The following is a 16,412-nucleotide window of genomic DNA, read 5'->3' as shown; positions in this document are numbered from 1 at the left end:
CTGCCAAAAGCTGTGGTAGTTTGAGTACAAGGTTAGTGTGTGTGTATGTGTGTGTTGAGAGAAGCCCATGTGTGTGTCCTGTGTGTGCGTCCAGCAGGTGCGAGTCCAGACATTGACCCAGGGTTTCTTCCTGTCCATCTGGATGCAGACAGTGGGAGGCTCTGAGGCTCAAACACTGCCTTCTGTGTCTGTCAGCAGCTGAGAGGGAACTCTCCAAAAAGCAGTACTAACATTTATTATAATACGCTGTCATTTTTCAAGCTTTGGATGTTTTAAAAAATTTATTTTAATTTTCTTTAAATGTGCTTCTGCTGGAAGTACAGCCAGCTCTTAGGTTTGGAAGGCATCAGAGCCTCACATTAATTATAGATGGCAAAGAATGACAAATACAGCAGTTTGCATCTTTCAGTGAAAATTTCTGTTTGTTCTGCCGGCATTTAGAATTTTAGGCCCAAGTTCACTATTGCATCAAACTTAAAAGACATTCTGATTAAGAGTTTTCTACAGTGTATCTTTTTTTTTTTTTTTTTTTGACATACTGTCAAGTTCACAAGTTTTTAGACAGTGACACAATTTTGTCCCCACCAGTTACATGGGGACAAATGGTATAGAATCTCGTTCCATTTGTGCAGTGCATCTGTCTATCATATTTTTCTTTCAACATTATAACATACAATTTAGAGATAGGCTGATCCACACTTTTCCAGATTGATCTGATTCAGTACATAACTGCCGATCGCGACAGATTCCGATAACAGAGCTCTTTTTAACTGGGAAAAACGTATGTGCCTTCTCGTGCCTTGTGATCACAGGACGTGCTCTGTGTTCACAGGCTTAAGTACATTAGAAGTGAGCAGGTTTTACAGTCTTTGCCTACGGTGGTCCTACATTATGAAACAGTTTTCCTGTTCATATTAAGGCATATCCTAAAAAAATAAAAATAAAAAATTCTGTTTACCATTGGTTAAATTGTTTTTTGTCTTAGCTTAACTATTTTTGCTATTTTTGTGTTTGTATTTGACATTTAATATTAATTGTGATAATGGACAAAGTCAAGAGAGGCAAGATTGAGATGGTTTGGACTTGTGCAGAGGAGGGACCCGGGGTATATAAGGAGAAGGATGCTGAGGATGGAGCCACCAGGCAGGAGGAGAAAAGGGAGGCCAAAGAGGAGGTTTATGGATGTGCTGAGGGAGGACATGCAGGTGGTTGGTGTGACAGAAGAAGATACAGAGGACATGGCGAGATGGAAACAATTGATCTGCTGTGGCGACTCCGAACGGGAACAGCCGAAAGAAAAAGAAAAATTGTGATAATGGGAATGCTCAGGCATAAACAAAGGCTGATTAATGAAATCTGCTGCAGGCATAATTAGTTATTGCAGTGTACAGCTTGGCACATTTGACTGAAGTCACTGTCCTCAGACAACATCCCACTACAGATGTGACAGAGGATGGTTCAGTCCTGACAGATGTCTCTGGTGTACTGTTATGTTGGACCAGTTACTTTGAGCAGTTATATATGGCTGATCTTCCTACTGGGATGTTATACATTTCTGGCGCCATGTTTCTTGGAGTTGTTTCTCCAGGGCAATTCTATGGTAACGGAATTACAACAGCAGCAAAATCTGGACATATGGCATCTAACCATGACAGATTAGCTCAGATTTTAATTCCGTTACCGTAGAATTGCCCTCTAGTCAATTGTGAACCACCAAATCTTGGTGAGATCGTACAGCCTTTGGAACAACTGAGGGCAGGGAAGGCTCCACAGATTTGTGGCATTGGACCTGAGCTTCTCCAGGTGGGTAGAAGTGCTGTTCTCCTGCCATTGCAAGCCATTCTTTTTTTTCAATCTGGGAGACAGATGTCATACCTAAATATTGGAGGAGAGGACTTGTTGTCCCGATCTGGAAAGGAAAGGTGAGCATATGAATTGTAACAACTATAGGGGTATCATATTGCTCTCTGTGCCAGGGAAGCTGCTTGCAAGGATTGTTATATCCACCAAGAACATAATAAAATCATCGGCACTTATTTATTTATAATGTTACTCAGTATGTATGATGTTTAATGTTGTTGTTTGTAATCACTGCGGCAGCATGGTGCTTAGTGGTTGTGCTGTTGCCTCACAGCGAGAAGGTCGTAGGATCGATTCCCACCTGTGGCCTTTCTGTGTGGAGTTTGCATATTCACCCGGTGTTTGTGTGGGTTCTCTCCGGTTGCTCCGGCTTCCTCCCACATCCAAAAACATGCAGGTTAGGTGGATTGGAAACTTTAAATTGTGCGTAGGTGTGCCTGCAGGTGTGACTGTGTGTTTGTCTATACGAGGTCTGTGAGAAAAGTATCGGACCTTTTTATTTTTTTCAAAAACTATATGGATTTGAATGACATGCGATTACATCAGACAAGCTTGAACCCTCGTGGGCATGCGAGAGTTTTTTCACGCCTGTCGGTTACGTCATTCGCCTGTGGGCAGGCTTTGAGTGAGCACTGGTCCACCCCTCTCGTCAGAATTCCTTTGTCTAACAACTTGCTGAGAGACTGACGCTTTGCTTTATCAAAATTTTTTCAGAACCTGTGAGGCAGATCGAAGTGGACACCATTCGAGAAATTCAGCTGGTTTTCGGTGAAAATTTTAACGGCTGATGAGAGATTATGGAGTGTTACTGTCGCTTTAAGGACTTCCCACGGAGCGGGATGTCGCGCCGCGCTCTGAGGCACCGTCGTCAGCCTGTTTCAAGCTGAAAACCTCCAAATTTAAGCCTCTGTTGACCCAGGACGTCATGAGAGAACAGAGAACTTTCAGAAGAGGTCGGGATCAGCAGTTTATCCGGACATTCCACTGTTAAAGGAGATTTTGTAATGAAAGACGTGCGGACGGATTGGCGCGTTGGCAGGCAGCCGGCGCAGCGCGCCGCCACAGGAAAAACACCTCCGTTGAAAGCCTTAAGGACAAGTTGGAACATGTCCAGCTGTTAAACAATTTCTCAGATGCTCACTCTACTGAAAGCCATCAAAAGCCGCCTGGTTTTTACAAATGGTTATCAACACGGAGGTGTTTTCCTGTGGCGCCGCACCACGCTGGCTGCCTGCAGACGCGCACGTCTTTCATTACAAAATCTCCTTTAACAGTGGAATGTCCGGATAAACTGCTGATCCCGACCTCTTCTGAAAGTTCTCTGTCTCACAATGTCCTGGGTCAACAGAGGCTTAAATTTGGAGGTTTTCAGCTCGAAACAGGCTGACGAAGGCGCCTCAGAGCGCGGCCAGTCTCTCAGCAAGTTGTTAGACAAAGGAATTCCGACGAGGGGGGTGGACCAGTGCTCACTCAAAGCCTGCCCACAGGCGAATGACGTAACCGACAGGCGTGAAAAAACTCACGCATGCGCACGAGGGTTCAAGGTTGGCTGATGTAATCGCACGTGATTCAAATCCATATAGTTTTTGAAAAAAATAAAAAGGTACATTATTTTTCTCGCAGACCTCGTATGTGGCACTGCAACAGACTGGCGTCCTGTCCAGGGTGTACCCCACCTCACGCTCTATGACTCTGTGTGTGTGTGTGTGTGTGTGTGTGTGTGTGTGTGTGTGTGTGTGTGTGTGTGTGTGTGTGAGATCATTGCAGTTTTCACCTTTAAGTCGCTGTGCAGCACACAGTTTACATCGCAGACTCTTGCAACTTCACATATAGCATAAAAGGATCAAGCTCAAGGTCAAACACTAAATTCAGTGAAACAACTTTCCTGGTCACAATTTTTGAAATTTTGCCTCCAAATTTGGCATGAACATAGTGATAGGACTTGCCCATAAGCCACTACCTGGGATAAGAAATTGACCTTGACCTTCGGGGTTTCGCTTGAGGTCAAATGTCACCTAAATTATGTCAAACGTGAGATTACAGTAAAGCATGTCGTGTTATACACCAAATTAAAGATCTTGATGAGAGGATCCACAATATAGTAAAGGGTTTAAGTTCTGAAGTCATTTGGTGACGTCATCATGAGAAAACATTCAAAATTTTGAGTTTTTAAGGGTGTGACAAAGGCTGTAAATCATCAGTGCAGTCTCTTGTAAGTTACATATAGCCATCATAAGGAGGTACCTTTCAGCACACAAAAGGAGCAAGCTCAAGGTCAAAGGTCAAGGTCACAGGTAGGTCAAACACTAAATTCAACAAAACTTTCCTGGTCCCAATTTATGAAATTTTGCCTCCATAGTGATCGACCTTGACGTTCAGGGTTTACCTTGAGGTCAAATATGATCTACAATTAGCTCAAATTTCAGATTACACTAAAGCATGTCTTGTAATATGCTACATTAAAGTGCTTGATCCGGAATATATCAAAAGTTTAAAATTGCTGTTATTTGATGACGTTATCACAAAAACCTGCAAAATTTTGATTTTTTTAAAGGGTCTGACAAAGCGTGTAAATCATCATTGCAGACTCTTGTATAAATCGCATATAGTAGTCCTACGAACATACCTTTCAGCACACAAAAAGGTCAGTGTCAAGGTTGCAGGAAGGTTAAACACTAAAACCACCAAAAAACTTTGCTGATCACAGTTTGTGCTTTTATCTCAAAATTTGCATGAATATAGCATATTGCCCTTGCCCCTCAGTCCCTCTTCATGGTCGTTGTTCCTCGTGGTCGTCTCTTATGTTCACCTTTTGGCAAGATACCGAAGAATTAAAAAGAATTACTTTTAGCAGGGTTATGTCAAAACTACTTCACAGATTCTCACCAAACCCACCAGAGCTAGATATTAAGGCATGGAAGACTCCACTGAATTTTGGAGGTGATCCAGATCCGAATCCAAATCTGAATCCGAATGCACTTAATATTGGCTTTGAAGGATTACGTCAAAACTACTTCACGGATTCTCACCAAATTTCCACCACGGATAGATATTGGGGCATGGAAGACTCCACTGAAACTTTGGAGGTGATCCGGATCTGGATTCTGGATCATGATTTTACTTTATATAGGATTTGAACGATTACTTCAAATCTACACAGATTCTCACCAAATTTGCACCACAGATAGAATAAATGAATGAATTGAATGAATTTATTCAGCACACAGACTCAACAACAACAAAAAACTGATAAATAAGAATTCAGTAGATAGATATTAGGGTATGGAAGGCTCCACTGATGTTTGGCCAGTTTGGCGGCTCCAGGTAACTCAGCTGGTCTATATACAGTGGCGTGGAAAACGTTTGGGCACCCCTGATGATTTCCATGATTTTCCTTTAGAAATCATTGGCTCTTTGGATCAGCAATTTCAATTAAATATATCATAGCGCAGACAAACTCAGTGATATTTGAGAAGTGAAATTAAGTTTATAGGATTTACAGAAAGTGTGCAGTAATTCTTTAAACAAAATTAGGCAGGTGCATAAATTTGTGCACCCCAACAGAAAAAAGTACATCAATATTTAGTAGATCCTCCTTTTGCAGAAATAACAGCCTCTAAACGCTTCCTATAGCTTCCAGTGAGAGTCTGGATTTGGTTGAAGGGTATTTTGGACCATTCTTCTTTACAAAACATCTCAGGTTTGTTGGTTTCCGAGCATGGACACTCTGATTAAGATCACACCACAGATTTTCAATCATATTCAGGTCTGGGGACTGAGATGGCCATTCCAGAATGTTGTACTTGTTCCTCTGCATGAATGCCTTAGTAGATTTTGAGCAGTGTTTATGGTTGTTGTCTTGTTGAAAGATCCAGCCCCGGTGCAACTTCAACTTTGTCACTGATTCATGAACATTGTTCTCAAGAATCTGCTGATATTGACTGGAATCCATGTGACCCTCAACTTTAACAAGATTCCCAGTACCTGCACTGGCCACACAGCCCCACAGCATGATGGAACCACCTCCAAATTTTACTTTGGGTAGCAAATATTTTTTCTTGGGATGCTGTGTTCTTTTTCAACCATGCATACCGCCCCTTGTTATGTCCAAATAACTCAATTTTTGTTTCATCAGTCCACAGCACCTTATTCCAAAATGAAGCTGGCTTGTCCAAATGTGCTTTAGCATACCTCAAGCAACTCTGTTTGTGGCGTGTACACAGAAAAGGCTTCCTCTACATTACTCTCTCATCCAGCATCTGCTTGTGCAAAGTGCGCTGTATAGTTGAACAATGCACAGAGACACTATCTGCAGCAAGATCATGTTGTAGGTCTTTGGAGCAGGTCTGTGGGTTGACTATGACTGTTCTCACCATCCTTTGCTTCAGCTTATCTGAGATTTTTCTTGGCCTGCCACTTCAGGCCTTAACTAGTACTGTGCCTGTGGTCTCCCATTTCCTTACTATGTTCTTCACAGTGGAAACTGACAGCTGAAATCTCTGAGATAGCTTTTTCTATCCTTCCCCTAAACCATGATGTTGAACAGTCTTTGTTTTCAGGTCATTTGAGAGTTGTTTAGAGGCTTCCATGTTGCCACTCATTAAAAGCAATGCAAAGAGGGGAAACATTTGCAGATGGCCACATTAATACCCTTTCTTATAATTGGATTCATCCGTGCAAGGAGGTCAAGGGTCAGTGAGCTTACCAAACCAATTTTGTGTTCCAGTATTTAGTGCTACATGTATTCAAATCAATAAAATCACAAGGGTGGCCAAATTTATGCACCTGCCTCATTTTGTTTAAATAATTATTACACACTTTCTGTTAATACTAGAAACTTCATTTCACTTCTCAAATATCAGTGTGTTTGTCTGCTATATGATATATTTAACTGAAATTTCTGTTCCAGACAACCAATGATTTATAAAGGAAAATCATGAAAATTAGGGGTGCCCAAACTTACAGTTTTGTTTTGTTTTTTTACTTAAAATGTACCTGCTGTGTACAGCATGCAGACTGTCGATATGCCTCCCAAGAAGTAAGGACCATTACGTCATAAAACCCCAGGTGCCTCACAGATGAAAGGTAATCGTACTGGGGAAACCTTTGCAGAGACACTAAGAACATTTTATATCCCACAGCATTGCCTTGATATGACATGCTATCATCTTTTAATCATCATTCACTTGAGTCTCTTGAATGTCACAAATTGCTCTATGAAATTAATGATGAGAACATACACACAATGCAATGCAACTTACTACTCTTTATACCATGGTCAGTGAGAATTCCATATCTAACTGGCGTGCATTATTTTCGTGTATACGCACACATAGTTCGGCGAGTTAAGTCACTGTTATCACTCCGCTCTGGTCGTCACCATAGCAACATGCAAATCAGTTGGCGCAGATCAGCTGTGTTTTGACAGGTGAATGACAGAAACGCGATAAAACATGGATTTCCAAGTGAATTTTAATATTTTTGGCCAAAATAAAACGTTTGAGGAATGGAAAGAGGAGGAGAGCAAACGAGAAGAACAGCAAAAGCAACGGCGTAAAGATTTAACATCAGATGAACTGGACAAGATTGAAGACGGGAAAGAAGAAGAAGAGAATGGTTCTATCCTTGCCGGCTGCCGAGCGCTCCGCATCAAAACAGCGAGCATAGTTTCTGGACCTGTTGCCAGAGTTTGCCACAGCTCCACACAGCAGAGAGGGGGGCGGTGTGAGTGGCCGGCTGCGGCGTGAGCCAGCAGACTCGGTAAGCACATCGGAGACAAAACATAAAATAGTCCCAAATACTCACACATTTTTATCAAGTTCTGTTAACTTAAATAAATATTTGTGTGTTAGCTCACTGTGTGGGACCATGGTATAAGCGGATTAAACAATGAGAAGCCGTGCATTATACTGTTTGAATGCACGTCGTGGTGTTTTAGACTCCGCGTCGTGCATTCAAACCGTATAATGCACGGCTTCTCGTTGTTTAATCCTTACTTAACTACAGTGACATGAAATATACAATGACATGGGTAAAACCCTTCTCTGTTACCCATGTGTAGAACATGTGACTCAGCTACTTACATATAAGGAAGTGTAGCATCTTAGCAACATCCAGCTCATTACTTTGACACCAACAAATGTGTGTGTGAGAGAGCCTGGGTGTTTTGGATGTAAATTAATCAGTAGCACATTGGGAGCTTAGATTCCTCAAAATGACAGAGATACATCAGTGTGATGGGGGCAAAAAACAAGCCACGGCGTGTGAATAAATAATAGTGAATGTTGTAGCCTCATACACCCACCTACGCAGAGTCTTTTCTTTGACATCAGCTCTCGGCGGGATTGGTACTTATCTCAGTTTGCTCTCATTGATTGGATGCTGCTCTGAAATGTTGTCATGGAAACGAAAGACTGCGACTCTTGTTATGCATTTTTATTCATCTCTCCTGCCTCATTGTGAACAATGTAGTATGACTCATCTTGTTTTCGCTCCCTTTCCAACAAGTACTTTGGAAAGGGAGAGAAAACTACAAAAGTACTACTTTTGTCTCACTTCTCTTTCTTTCTTTCTTTATGTAGTTTCTATATTTTTACAATCGATTTCTGCTTCTCTTTTTTAATTTCCATGTTTCCTCATCCATTTGTCTCTTCTCTCACGTCAACATTTCATTTTCGGTTAACAATAATGAAAATGTTCTTTACTCAGGTGTTAGGACACCAGTAAGAAGTATGTTCTGTGTACAAGGCCTGAGGCCTGTTGGTGCCTGTGCTTATCCCAGTATTCCGTGTCAGGAAGCGGATGGCAGTCTATGACTTCCCATGGACGGGGCGCCAGTCTGTCACAGGTTACTTCCCCAGCCAAGGTCTGTACCCATCGACAGCTGGTTGAATTGGGGCAGTGCAGACGGAGTGTGTTGGCCAGTGACCCACAACCAAACCCAACACTACACATTGAACTGAGTTTGGCCTAAAATTCATATTGTGGCACAATCTGAAGCATAGATGATAATGATATCAATTGCGATATACACTGCTCAAAATGTTGGGAATGAGAGGAACAGTAGCAGCCAGTAAACCAGTATTGATCACTATGTCTGGTATTTATATTGTGTACAGTGGTCCCTTGTTTATTGCGGGAGTTACGTTCTAAAAATAACCCGCAATAGGCGAAATCCGCGAAGTAGTCAGCGTTAGTTTTTACAATTATTATAGATGTTTTAATGCTGTAAAACCCCTCACTACACATTTTTATCAAACAGGCATTAACATTTTCTCACTCTTCTCTTCTGTGTAAACACTCTCAAAGTTCAAACCTTAGTAGACAAATAAGTCCAGTATTATAGAATGAAACCAAAGATCAAAACCTGTTTTCAGGCCCAAACATTTGTTTGAGAAATAAAAATAGAACGTTTTCCTATAAATAATTATGATGGCTTTTAGAATTAACAAATTTAGTTTTAACGATCAACCTACGAGGTTGGACACATAAGAAATTGTTATTTCACAGTTCCTCTGATCGCGCCTCTGCGTCCTGGCACAGCTCCGCTGTAGCATCTTTTTCCACTGAGTGACACCTCAGTGCAGGTGAAGAACACAGTTATGGGTAGTTGTTGGCGCTCTTTTTTCTTCTGGGTGAGAAGATTATAAACAGACACAAGCAGAACACAGTACGCGTGCTCTCCCTTCGCTCACTGCCTCCGGTGTTACCGTTGCGGGGTACGGATGCAAGACCCGCAAAGAATCCAAGTCATTATACAAACCTCTCTCAGTGGCCACGGAGCTCTGTGGCTGCGGTTACCGAGACCATGCAGCGCTGCAGATTTTTCTGCAAGAAGTCTATCCTTGCGGGCTGCCGGAGTGCTCCGCATCAAAACAGTGAGCGTAATCTCTGGACCTGTTGCTGGAGTTGGCCGCAGCTCTATACACCAGACAGGGGGGCAATGTTAGTGGCCCGCTGCGGCGCTTACCAAGCCCGCAGACTTGGTAAGAGTTGTGAGAGCAATCGCGGCACCTAAACAAGACAGGGCTTTATTCAAGGGCAGTGATTATTGGACAAAATTGCTTGTTGCCTGCACTGAACCAAAGAAAACCTCTTTAGATCAGAGCCCTCTGTGTGGCTGCGAACCCTCTCCATCACCCGGTTAAAACAACTGAGACCATAGGGGCTGTGATTGGTTACTTTTCTGGTTTCATTCCTTCCTTTCCCATCATATTTTAAAAGTTTTTGCAGTGTGCAGGATGATTGCATTTGGATCATGGATCAAATAGAGGAACGTTTGACCGAGAAGTCTGCAAATATGACCAACTTTACAACACAGTCTAACAACTACAAAGACACTCAAATGACCTGTAGTTCATAGAGGGAAATTGCACATACTGTACTGTTGGTTTGGAGGTTGATGGTTGTATAAAGAAGTGGAGCTTGTTGAGGGACAAATTAATCTAGAAAAAGCCACTGTTCTGGCAGTAATTTGCAGACACCCACCAACATGACAGAGAACTTTAAAAGGGTCACACACACATCAACGTCATTGCTGACAAGCACTGTTGATCTGAGATGGGCTTGTTACATATTTAAGACAGAATGTTAAATTGTTTTTAAAATGCACTCTGTCCCGAAGCAGCAGCTGCCATGAGTGTTGGTCCACTAGACATTAGCCAGTGTGCATGCATTTAATTGATTATTCGGATTGGATTTATCTGATGCTCATCAATCAAGAAATGCTTTGATCTGACCATTTATCCAAACAAATTGATAACACCATCAGGCGCTTTCATGGTTACCTGGCGTCATTAAATCCCCTACCACTGTGTAAATTTATATTGTCTATATCGTCTGTCATTTATACCATCCACCCTTATCTATATGTTGGTAGTCCAACTCCTATTCTGCTGATCTACCTGCTCTGCTAGGAAGTAAACTGATTGAAAATATGTTTTCAATCATATTTACTTTTAGTTGAGTACATAATAGCCTGCCCACTATGTGCCCTTGAGCAAGGCCCAAAGTTACAACATTAACTCCTGTAAATAGACTAGGAGACAGTCTAAATTGCAGATGTACAATTGCCGTTTTCACATTGATGCTGTTGAGCAAGGCACTGCAGGTACTGAAATACTAAAGTGTCACTCATTCTGTCTGTGTGTATCACATGTGCCATGCGTACTGTGTGTGTGTGTGTGTGTGTGTGTGTGTGTGTGTGTGTGTGTGTGTGTGTGTGTGTGTGTGTGTGTGTGTGTGTGTGTGTGTGTGTGTGTGTGTGTGTCCAGGCTGTTTGTTTGTGTGGTCTGATCAGTGTGTCATTGTCTGTCCCCTCTCCCTCTCTCTCCTCCTGCCAGTCACCCCAGAGGCCATCGGCTTCCTATCGGCTGTGGGGGTCTTCATTGTGGCGCTGGCCGTCTTCTTCCTCTTCATTAACAAGAAACTGTGTTTCTCCCGTGTTGGCGGATTGCCCTGCCTGGAGCACAATATCCACGGGAAGAAAGGACGAATGGGTGTCCACCAAGGTCTCGGTGAGTGCCTGAAACATGTAGTAAGATGTAGAAATGACATGCTGGACTTCAATCAGTGCAGGCTTCACACGGTGCAACATTCACACAAATTATATGAAAACTGTTTCAGAGAAATCTAACATGAAATCAACACACTGCAGCATGTGTACAAATGTCAAAGTGAGAACCATGTTTTCTGGTAGTTTTGTTTCAAGGGACCAAAGGCTGCAGTAGTGCTGGGCGGTATGACCAGTAATTTGTATCCCCATATTTTTAAAGATTCTGACTGTTACTTCGTCTGTCACTTTTTTTCATGACTGAGCATTAATACAGATTTTTGGTTATCCTGCTGTCGGTCTCAGGGTGAACATAAAGTATTAATTTCATCATGCATCATCTCCAGTTTCAGTTTCTTAATTCTCCATCGCTGCTTGTTCTTTCACCTATAGTAGCAAAATAATAACTTTAACTAATAATATATTGTGCTACTACCTGGTTAAGGGCCCCTTCATACATAGTACGAATAAGTACAAATCAGGGGGAATCACGGCAGAACAGCTCATATGAGCGAACTACAAAAACATTGAGACGACAGCAGGCGTGAATGATCCCGCTGGGATGGTTTCGCGCACAAAACTGTTGCAGCGGTAACACAGTGCGAACAGCTGGAGCATGTGTATCCACATCGCACAGCTGCTGTGAAAAAAATTTTTAGAAATACATGCCACCCACAGGATTCAAACCTGCACTTTCCAAAAGCTCTGATTGTCAGTCAGAAACTTTACCACTGAGCTACCATCACTGTCCTGTAAAAGATGCGGTAAAATGCCTGAAATCAAGAAGGACATTGACGTATTTTAAAAAACACACACACCATATAAAAACACAGCATTTTATTGAATCCCTCTTATCAAGCAGACAATACAAGTATGAACCGTCTGTTCCTCTGTAGATGACTCATGGTCACAGATGCACAGTCATGAAATGACATGAATGAATCAGTGCACTCTTATCATGTCTACATCTGCTGGGCGAGCCCACAGCTTGCCGAGGTGCGCTGTGTGCGGCCGCCACATGTGTTTCTGGGGGGCAGCGGGGGGAGGGGGTTGCAATACGTGCGCACACATGCGATACACATGCCCACCACATGTATGTTGCTTTTGCAAAGCCACATTCGTGGGGGCACTTAGACAAATTTCACATCCAGCTGGAATGTGATTGTCTGCTGACTGTTTCCAATTTGATCATTCAGGTGCATAGCCAATCAACTCTTAACAGACACCTGAATTATCAAATCAGCTTGTGGCCTAGCAGGGGGAGATGGAAAATGTGCAGGTTCGGGGGTCCTTGAGGACCGGATTGAGAACCCCTGTTTTAGACTGTAGAATGATGTAATTGTACATATGATTTAAAGTATAATTAAATAACAAACTAAAATAGAGAATTTTTTAAAGTCCTAATAATTATGAAATGACTGACTCTGTAGTGTAATGAAAATGGATGTAACTTTAAATTTTTTCTGATTATGTTATGAAGTTGTCAGTAAAATTTATCTGGCAGTAAAATACATTTTCAGCAGTAACAGTGCCACCTAGTGTATAGTGAAGTTTGATCAGAATGACAGATTATAACAAATTATGAGTGTGCTAAACTTTCAGGTCGTCTTTTGAAGAAAATCCTCCTCTATACCACTTCATCATGAAGCTGCATAACTGGTGATACAAAATGCAAAATTTGCACTGTGCACACTTTCTCTTGTGTAGGAGCACAAGGAGCTGTTGGAAGGACTTTTTCATTATTATTTGCTGGTTCGATTGACTTGCACATTGTGAAAGTGTCGATAGTTTACTTTTTGTGCTCTGACCAACTGAGACCATACAAAGATTCTGCTGTTTGAAGAAAAGTGAGGACAGAAAGTGATGTCAGTTAATCACAGTAAAGTTTGATGTAGCCATGTGTATTATAGATATTTTTGCCACTTTCTGTGAAGATTGTAATGATCTTGCATAAATAGAGATGATTTTTGACCATTTTCAAAATAATCAGTATGTAACTTGTATTCCATCTGAACAAGTACTGTTCTTGTCATTGACAAGGTAGAACATTCAACATTTACTTGGTATCTGCAGATACAGAGATATTGCACAGAGCACATTCCAAGCATGTTAAAGTCAATCCAGTGTGTATATGTTTGGCAGTTTAACAGCTCTCCCATGCAGTAAGAAAAAGAACACCTTCAATCCAAGCTGCTGCTTGATGTAATATTTATTTACTAGCTGAGTTACAGGTTCTACGCACGGGGAATAAGGGTAGAATTTTAGCCATGTCATTGTATATTTCATGTCACTTTAGTTAAGGTGTAGTAAGTTGCATTGTATGTATGTTGTCATCATTAATTTGCATAGAGCAATAATGACATTCATGAGACTCAAGTGAATGATGAAAAAAAGGTGATAGCATGTCATATCACTGCAATGCCATTGCATGCCGTACACAGCAGGTACAGTTTTAATTGAAAAAAACGTGTGCTTTAACTCACACACGGTGTGTGCTGGCCTGTTTGAATTATAATTAAAGTGCACCCTAGCCAGCCACTACGTAGTAGTAAGTAAAGTGTGTTGCTTGCTACCTGACATGAGTACCACGTGAACTGTGAAAATAAGGGCTCCAGTGAGAGGATTGTGAGCTAATATATAAGGCTGACCGTGTGTGTGTGTGTTTGTGCACATACGCTTTCAGTCATTATGGCCCAGTCACATGGCATACGATGATTCCTGAAGGAAAGAAAAAAATCACAGTTCGTTGAGAAAAAGTGGACAAACGAGTTTTATCATCGAATAAATAGCCTGCGAATCAAGAGGGTAAAAGGGACAAAAGAGGAACGAAACAAAACCGAAGCTAATGTTAATCTCGATGCTTTAAACAACACATGCCTGGAGCAACTGCTGGAGCAGTGTGTGTCTGCATCTCTGCGTTCCAGCACTCGGTGCAGGGATGGAACTGCAGCTCCTTCATAAAAGCGCTCAAAACCGGCCTTTGTACTGTGTGAAAACATTCAGCTGGTTGAACAAAGTCAAACGATAGGCTGACGTTACAAAAACTAAGCAAACAATAAGAAACCGTCAAGAATGACAGGTAAGATGTTGACCTACAAAGGCTATGTGGATTCTTGAACTTGGCACAAGTTAAAGCTTGTTTTCCAGTCAATGTTCATTGATTATACAACCTGAAAAATTTCTACAAGGGAGAGGAGTGAGCTTGCATGACTCCCATCCCATATGACGCTTCAATAAGAGCAACACACTGTAAGAATAAGAGAGAGTGTAGGTGGATTTATATTTGCAGTCATTTGTGCAAATGTGTGTATTGGAGAAAGAGAGTTTGAGTGATTCAAACCTGAAACGTGATAATAAAAATATTAAGATTTTAAAACCTTGGAAAATTCAGCAATGAGAAGAATATATATAATATATATAACAGTAAGAACAGAAAATGTTTTATCTTCAGACTTTTTCTTCAGACTTAGTATCAGCTCATTCTTTCCTATCCCACTTGTCAAACACTGTTAACACCCACAGTCAGGTTTACCAAAGGTTAAATAAATTGAAGTTGAATGGGCTGTTGTAGTGTTCTTGTTAAGTGTGGTCTCATTATGACTCATTATCTTCAAAATATATTCTTGCTTTTTATGTTTTCAATGCCAGATATCCAGTTTAGAATGTAAGTGTATGTAGCAGGTTGCTATCTTGGATTCCCAAGTTTTATCATGTTATTTAGTAACTTTTTAAAGTCATTAATTAATTGTGTGTGTGTTGTTATTCCAAAATTTAGATTCATAATAGATCAAGGATCTATTATAGATCCTTGAAGAGATTATAGATCCATAAACCTTTTCTTGCTACTGCAGGTGTTATTTTTACCTTGGGGTGCCTCCCAAACCCTGAGAGGCACCCCAAGGATCCAGATCCCAATGTGGTAGCATGGTTAGTTCTGCAACACAGCTGATTGTTTATTTCCAAATACAGAACACAAAAGACAAGCTTCAGTGAATATCTCCCAATTTAGCTCCCAAAGTCATCAAGCTAACACTTGAACCAACACTTGACCACTTAAGGGCCCCTTCAGGCATAGTGCGAATAAGTACAAATCAGGGTGACTCACGGTGGAACAGCTCCTATGAGTGAACCACGCAAACATCAAGCTCATGGGCAGGGGTGGATGTTCCCGGTGCGATGATGTCATGCATGCCCGAACACAGTGCGAGCAGCTGTGCGATGTGGTTACACATCGCGCAGCTACTGTGAAAAAAATAAAAAATACATACTGCGATGGTTTCGTTCACACGGAACACACTGTGCTGTGAAAAAAAATACATGCTACCCACGGGATTCAAACCTGCACTTTCCAAAAGCTCTGATTGCCACTCAGAAACTTTACCATTGTGCTACAATCACTGTCCTGTAAAAGATGCGGGAAAATGCCTGAAATCAAGAAGGACATTGACGTATTAAAAAAAATAAACACACATACCATATAAAAACACCGCATTTTAGTGAATCCCTCCTATCAAGCGGACAATACAAGTATGATCTGTCTGTTCCTCTGTAGATGACCCATGGTCACAGATGTACAGTCATGAAATGACATGAATGAGAAGCAGGGCACTCTTGTCATGTCCACATCTGCTGGCGGCGTATCCAGCTGGCCCTACTCTTGTGTCTTTTGGATGGCGCACCACAGGACTGGCACCCATCATGTGGAGCAGAGCTCACATGAGTCAAATGACATTCATATCGCCTGCTGCATGCTATGATCTGGCGGTCCGGATCACCAGGGGTAGCCTGTCAGTGTGCGCGGCGTGCACTCACTTGCTCGGTGCAGCCCATTGCAACAGCGATATATGTTTTTATGTATGTCCACGTGAGGACAGCAAGCACACATGCGCATCACAGTGGGCAGTTGTTAGTCCATATCCGTCCAAACACAGTATGTGTTCCCCAGCCGTGACGTCCAGATCCACAGACCTCCACAGCCTCCTGTCAGCGGCCACACCCCCTG

The 16,412-nt window shown here is 41.8% G+C and overlaps 1 protein-coding gene across 3 annotated transcripts in view; it reads left to right on the top strand.

Moving 5' to 3' along the window:
• The window catches only part of syt16 (synaptotagmin XVI), a 101,531-nt gene that overhangs the window by 39,125 nt on the left and 45,994 nt on the right, over positions 1–16,412 (top strand). For 2 of the 3 annotated variants that reach the window (XM_034159421.1, XM_034159423.1), the window contains exon 2: positions 11,133–11,375. In XM_034159421.1, coding sequence (XP_034015312.1) covers positions 11,133–11,375 — 243 coding nt within the window. The remainder of the gene's footprint in view (positions 1–11,132; positions 11,376–16,412) is intronic. The other variant, XM_034159422.1, reaches the window with a different exon arrangement.

Source organism: Thalassophryne amazonica, chromosome 19 (genome assembly GCF_902500255.1).
Source record: "Thalassophryne amazonica chromosome 19, fThaAma1.1, whole genome shotgun sequence".
NCBI classification, from domain to species: Eukaryota; Metazoa; Chordata; class Actinopteri; order Batrachoidiformes; family Batrachoididae; genus Thalassophryne; species Thalassophryne amazonica.
This window is presented reverse-complemented; position numbering and strand designations above follow the sequence as displayed.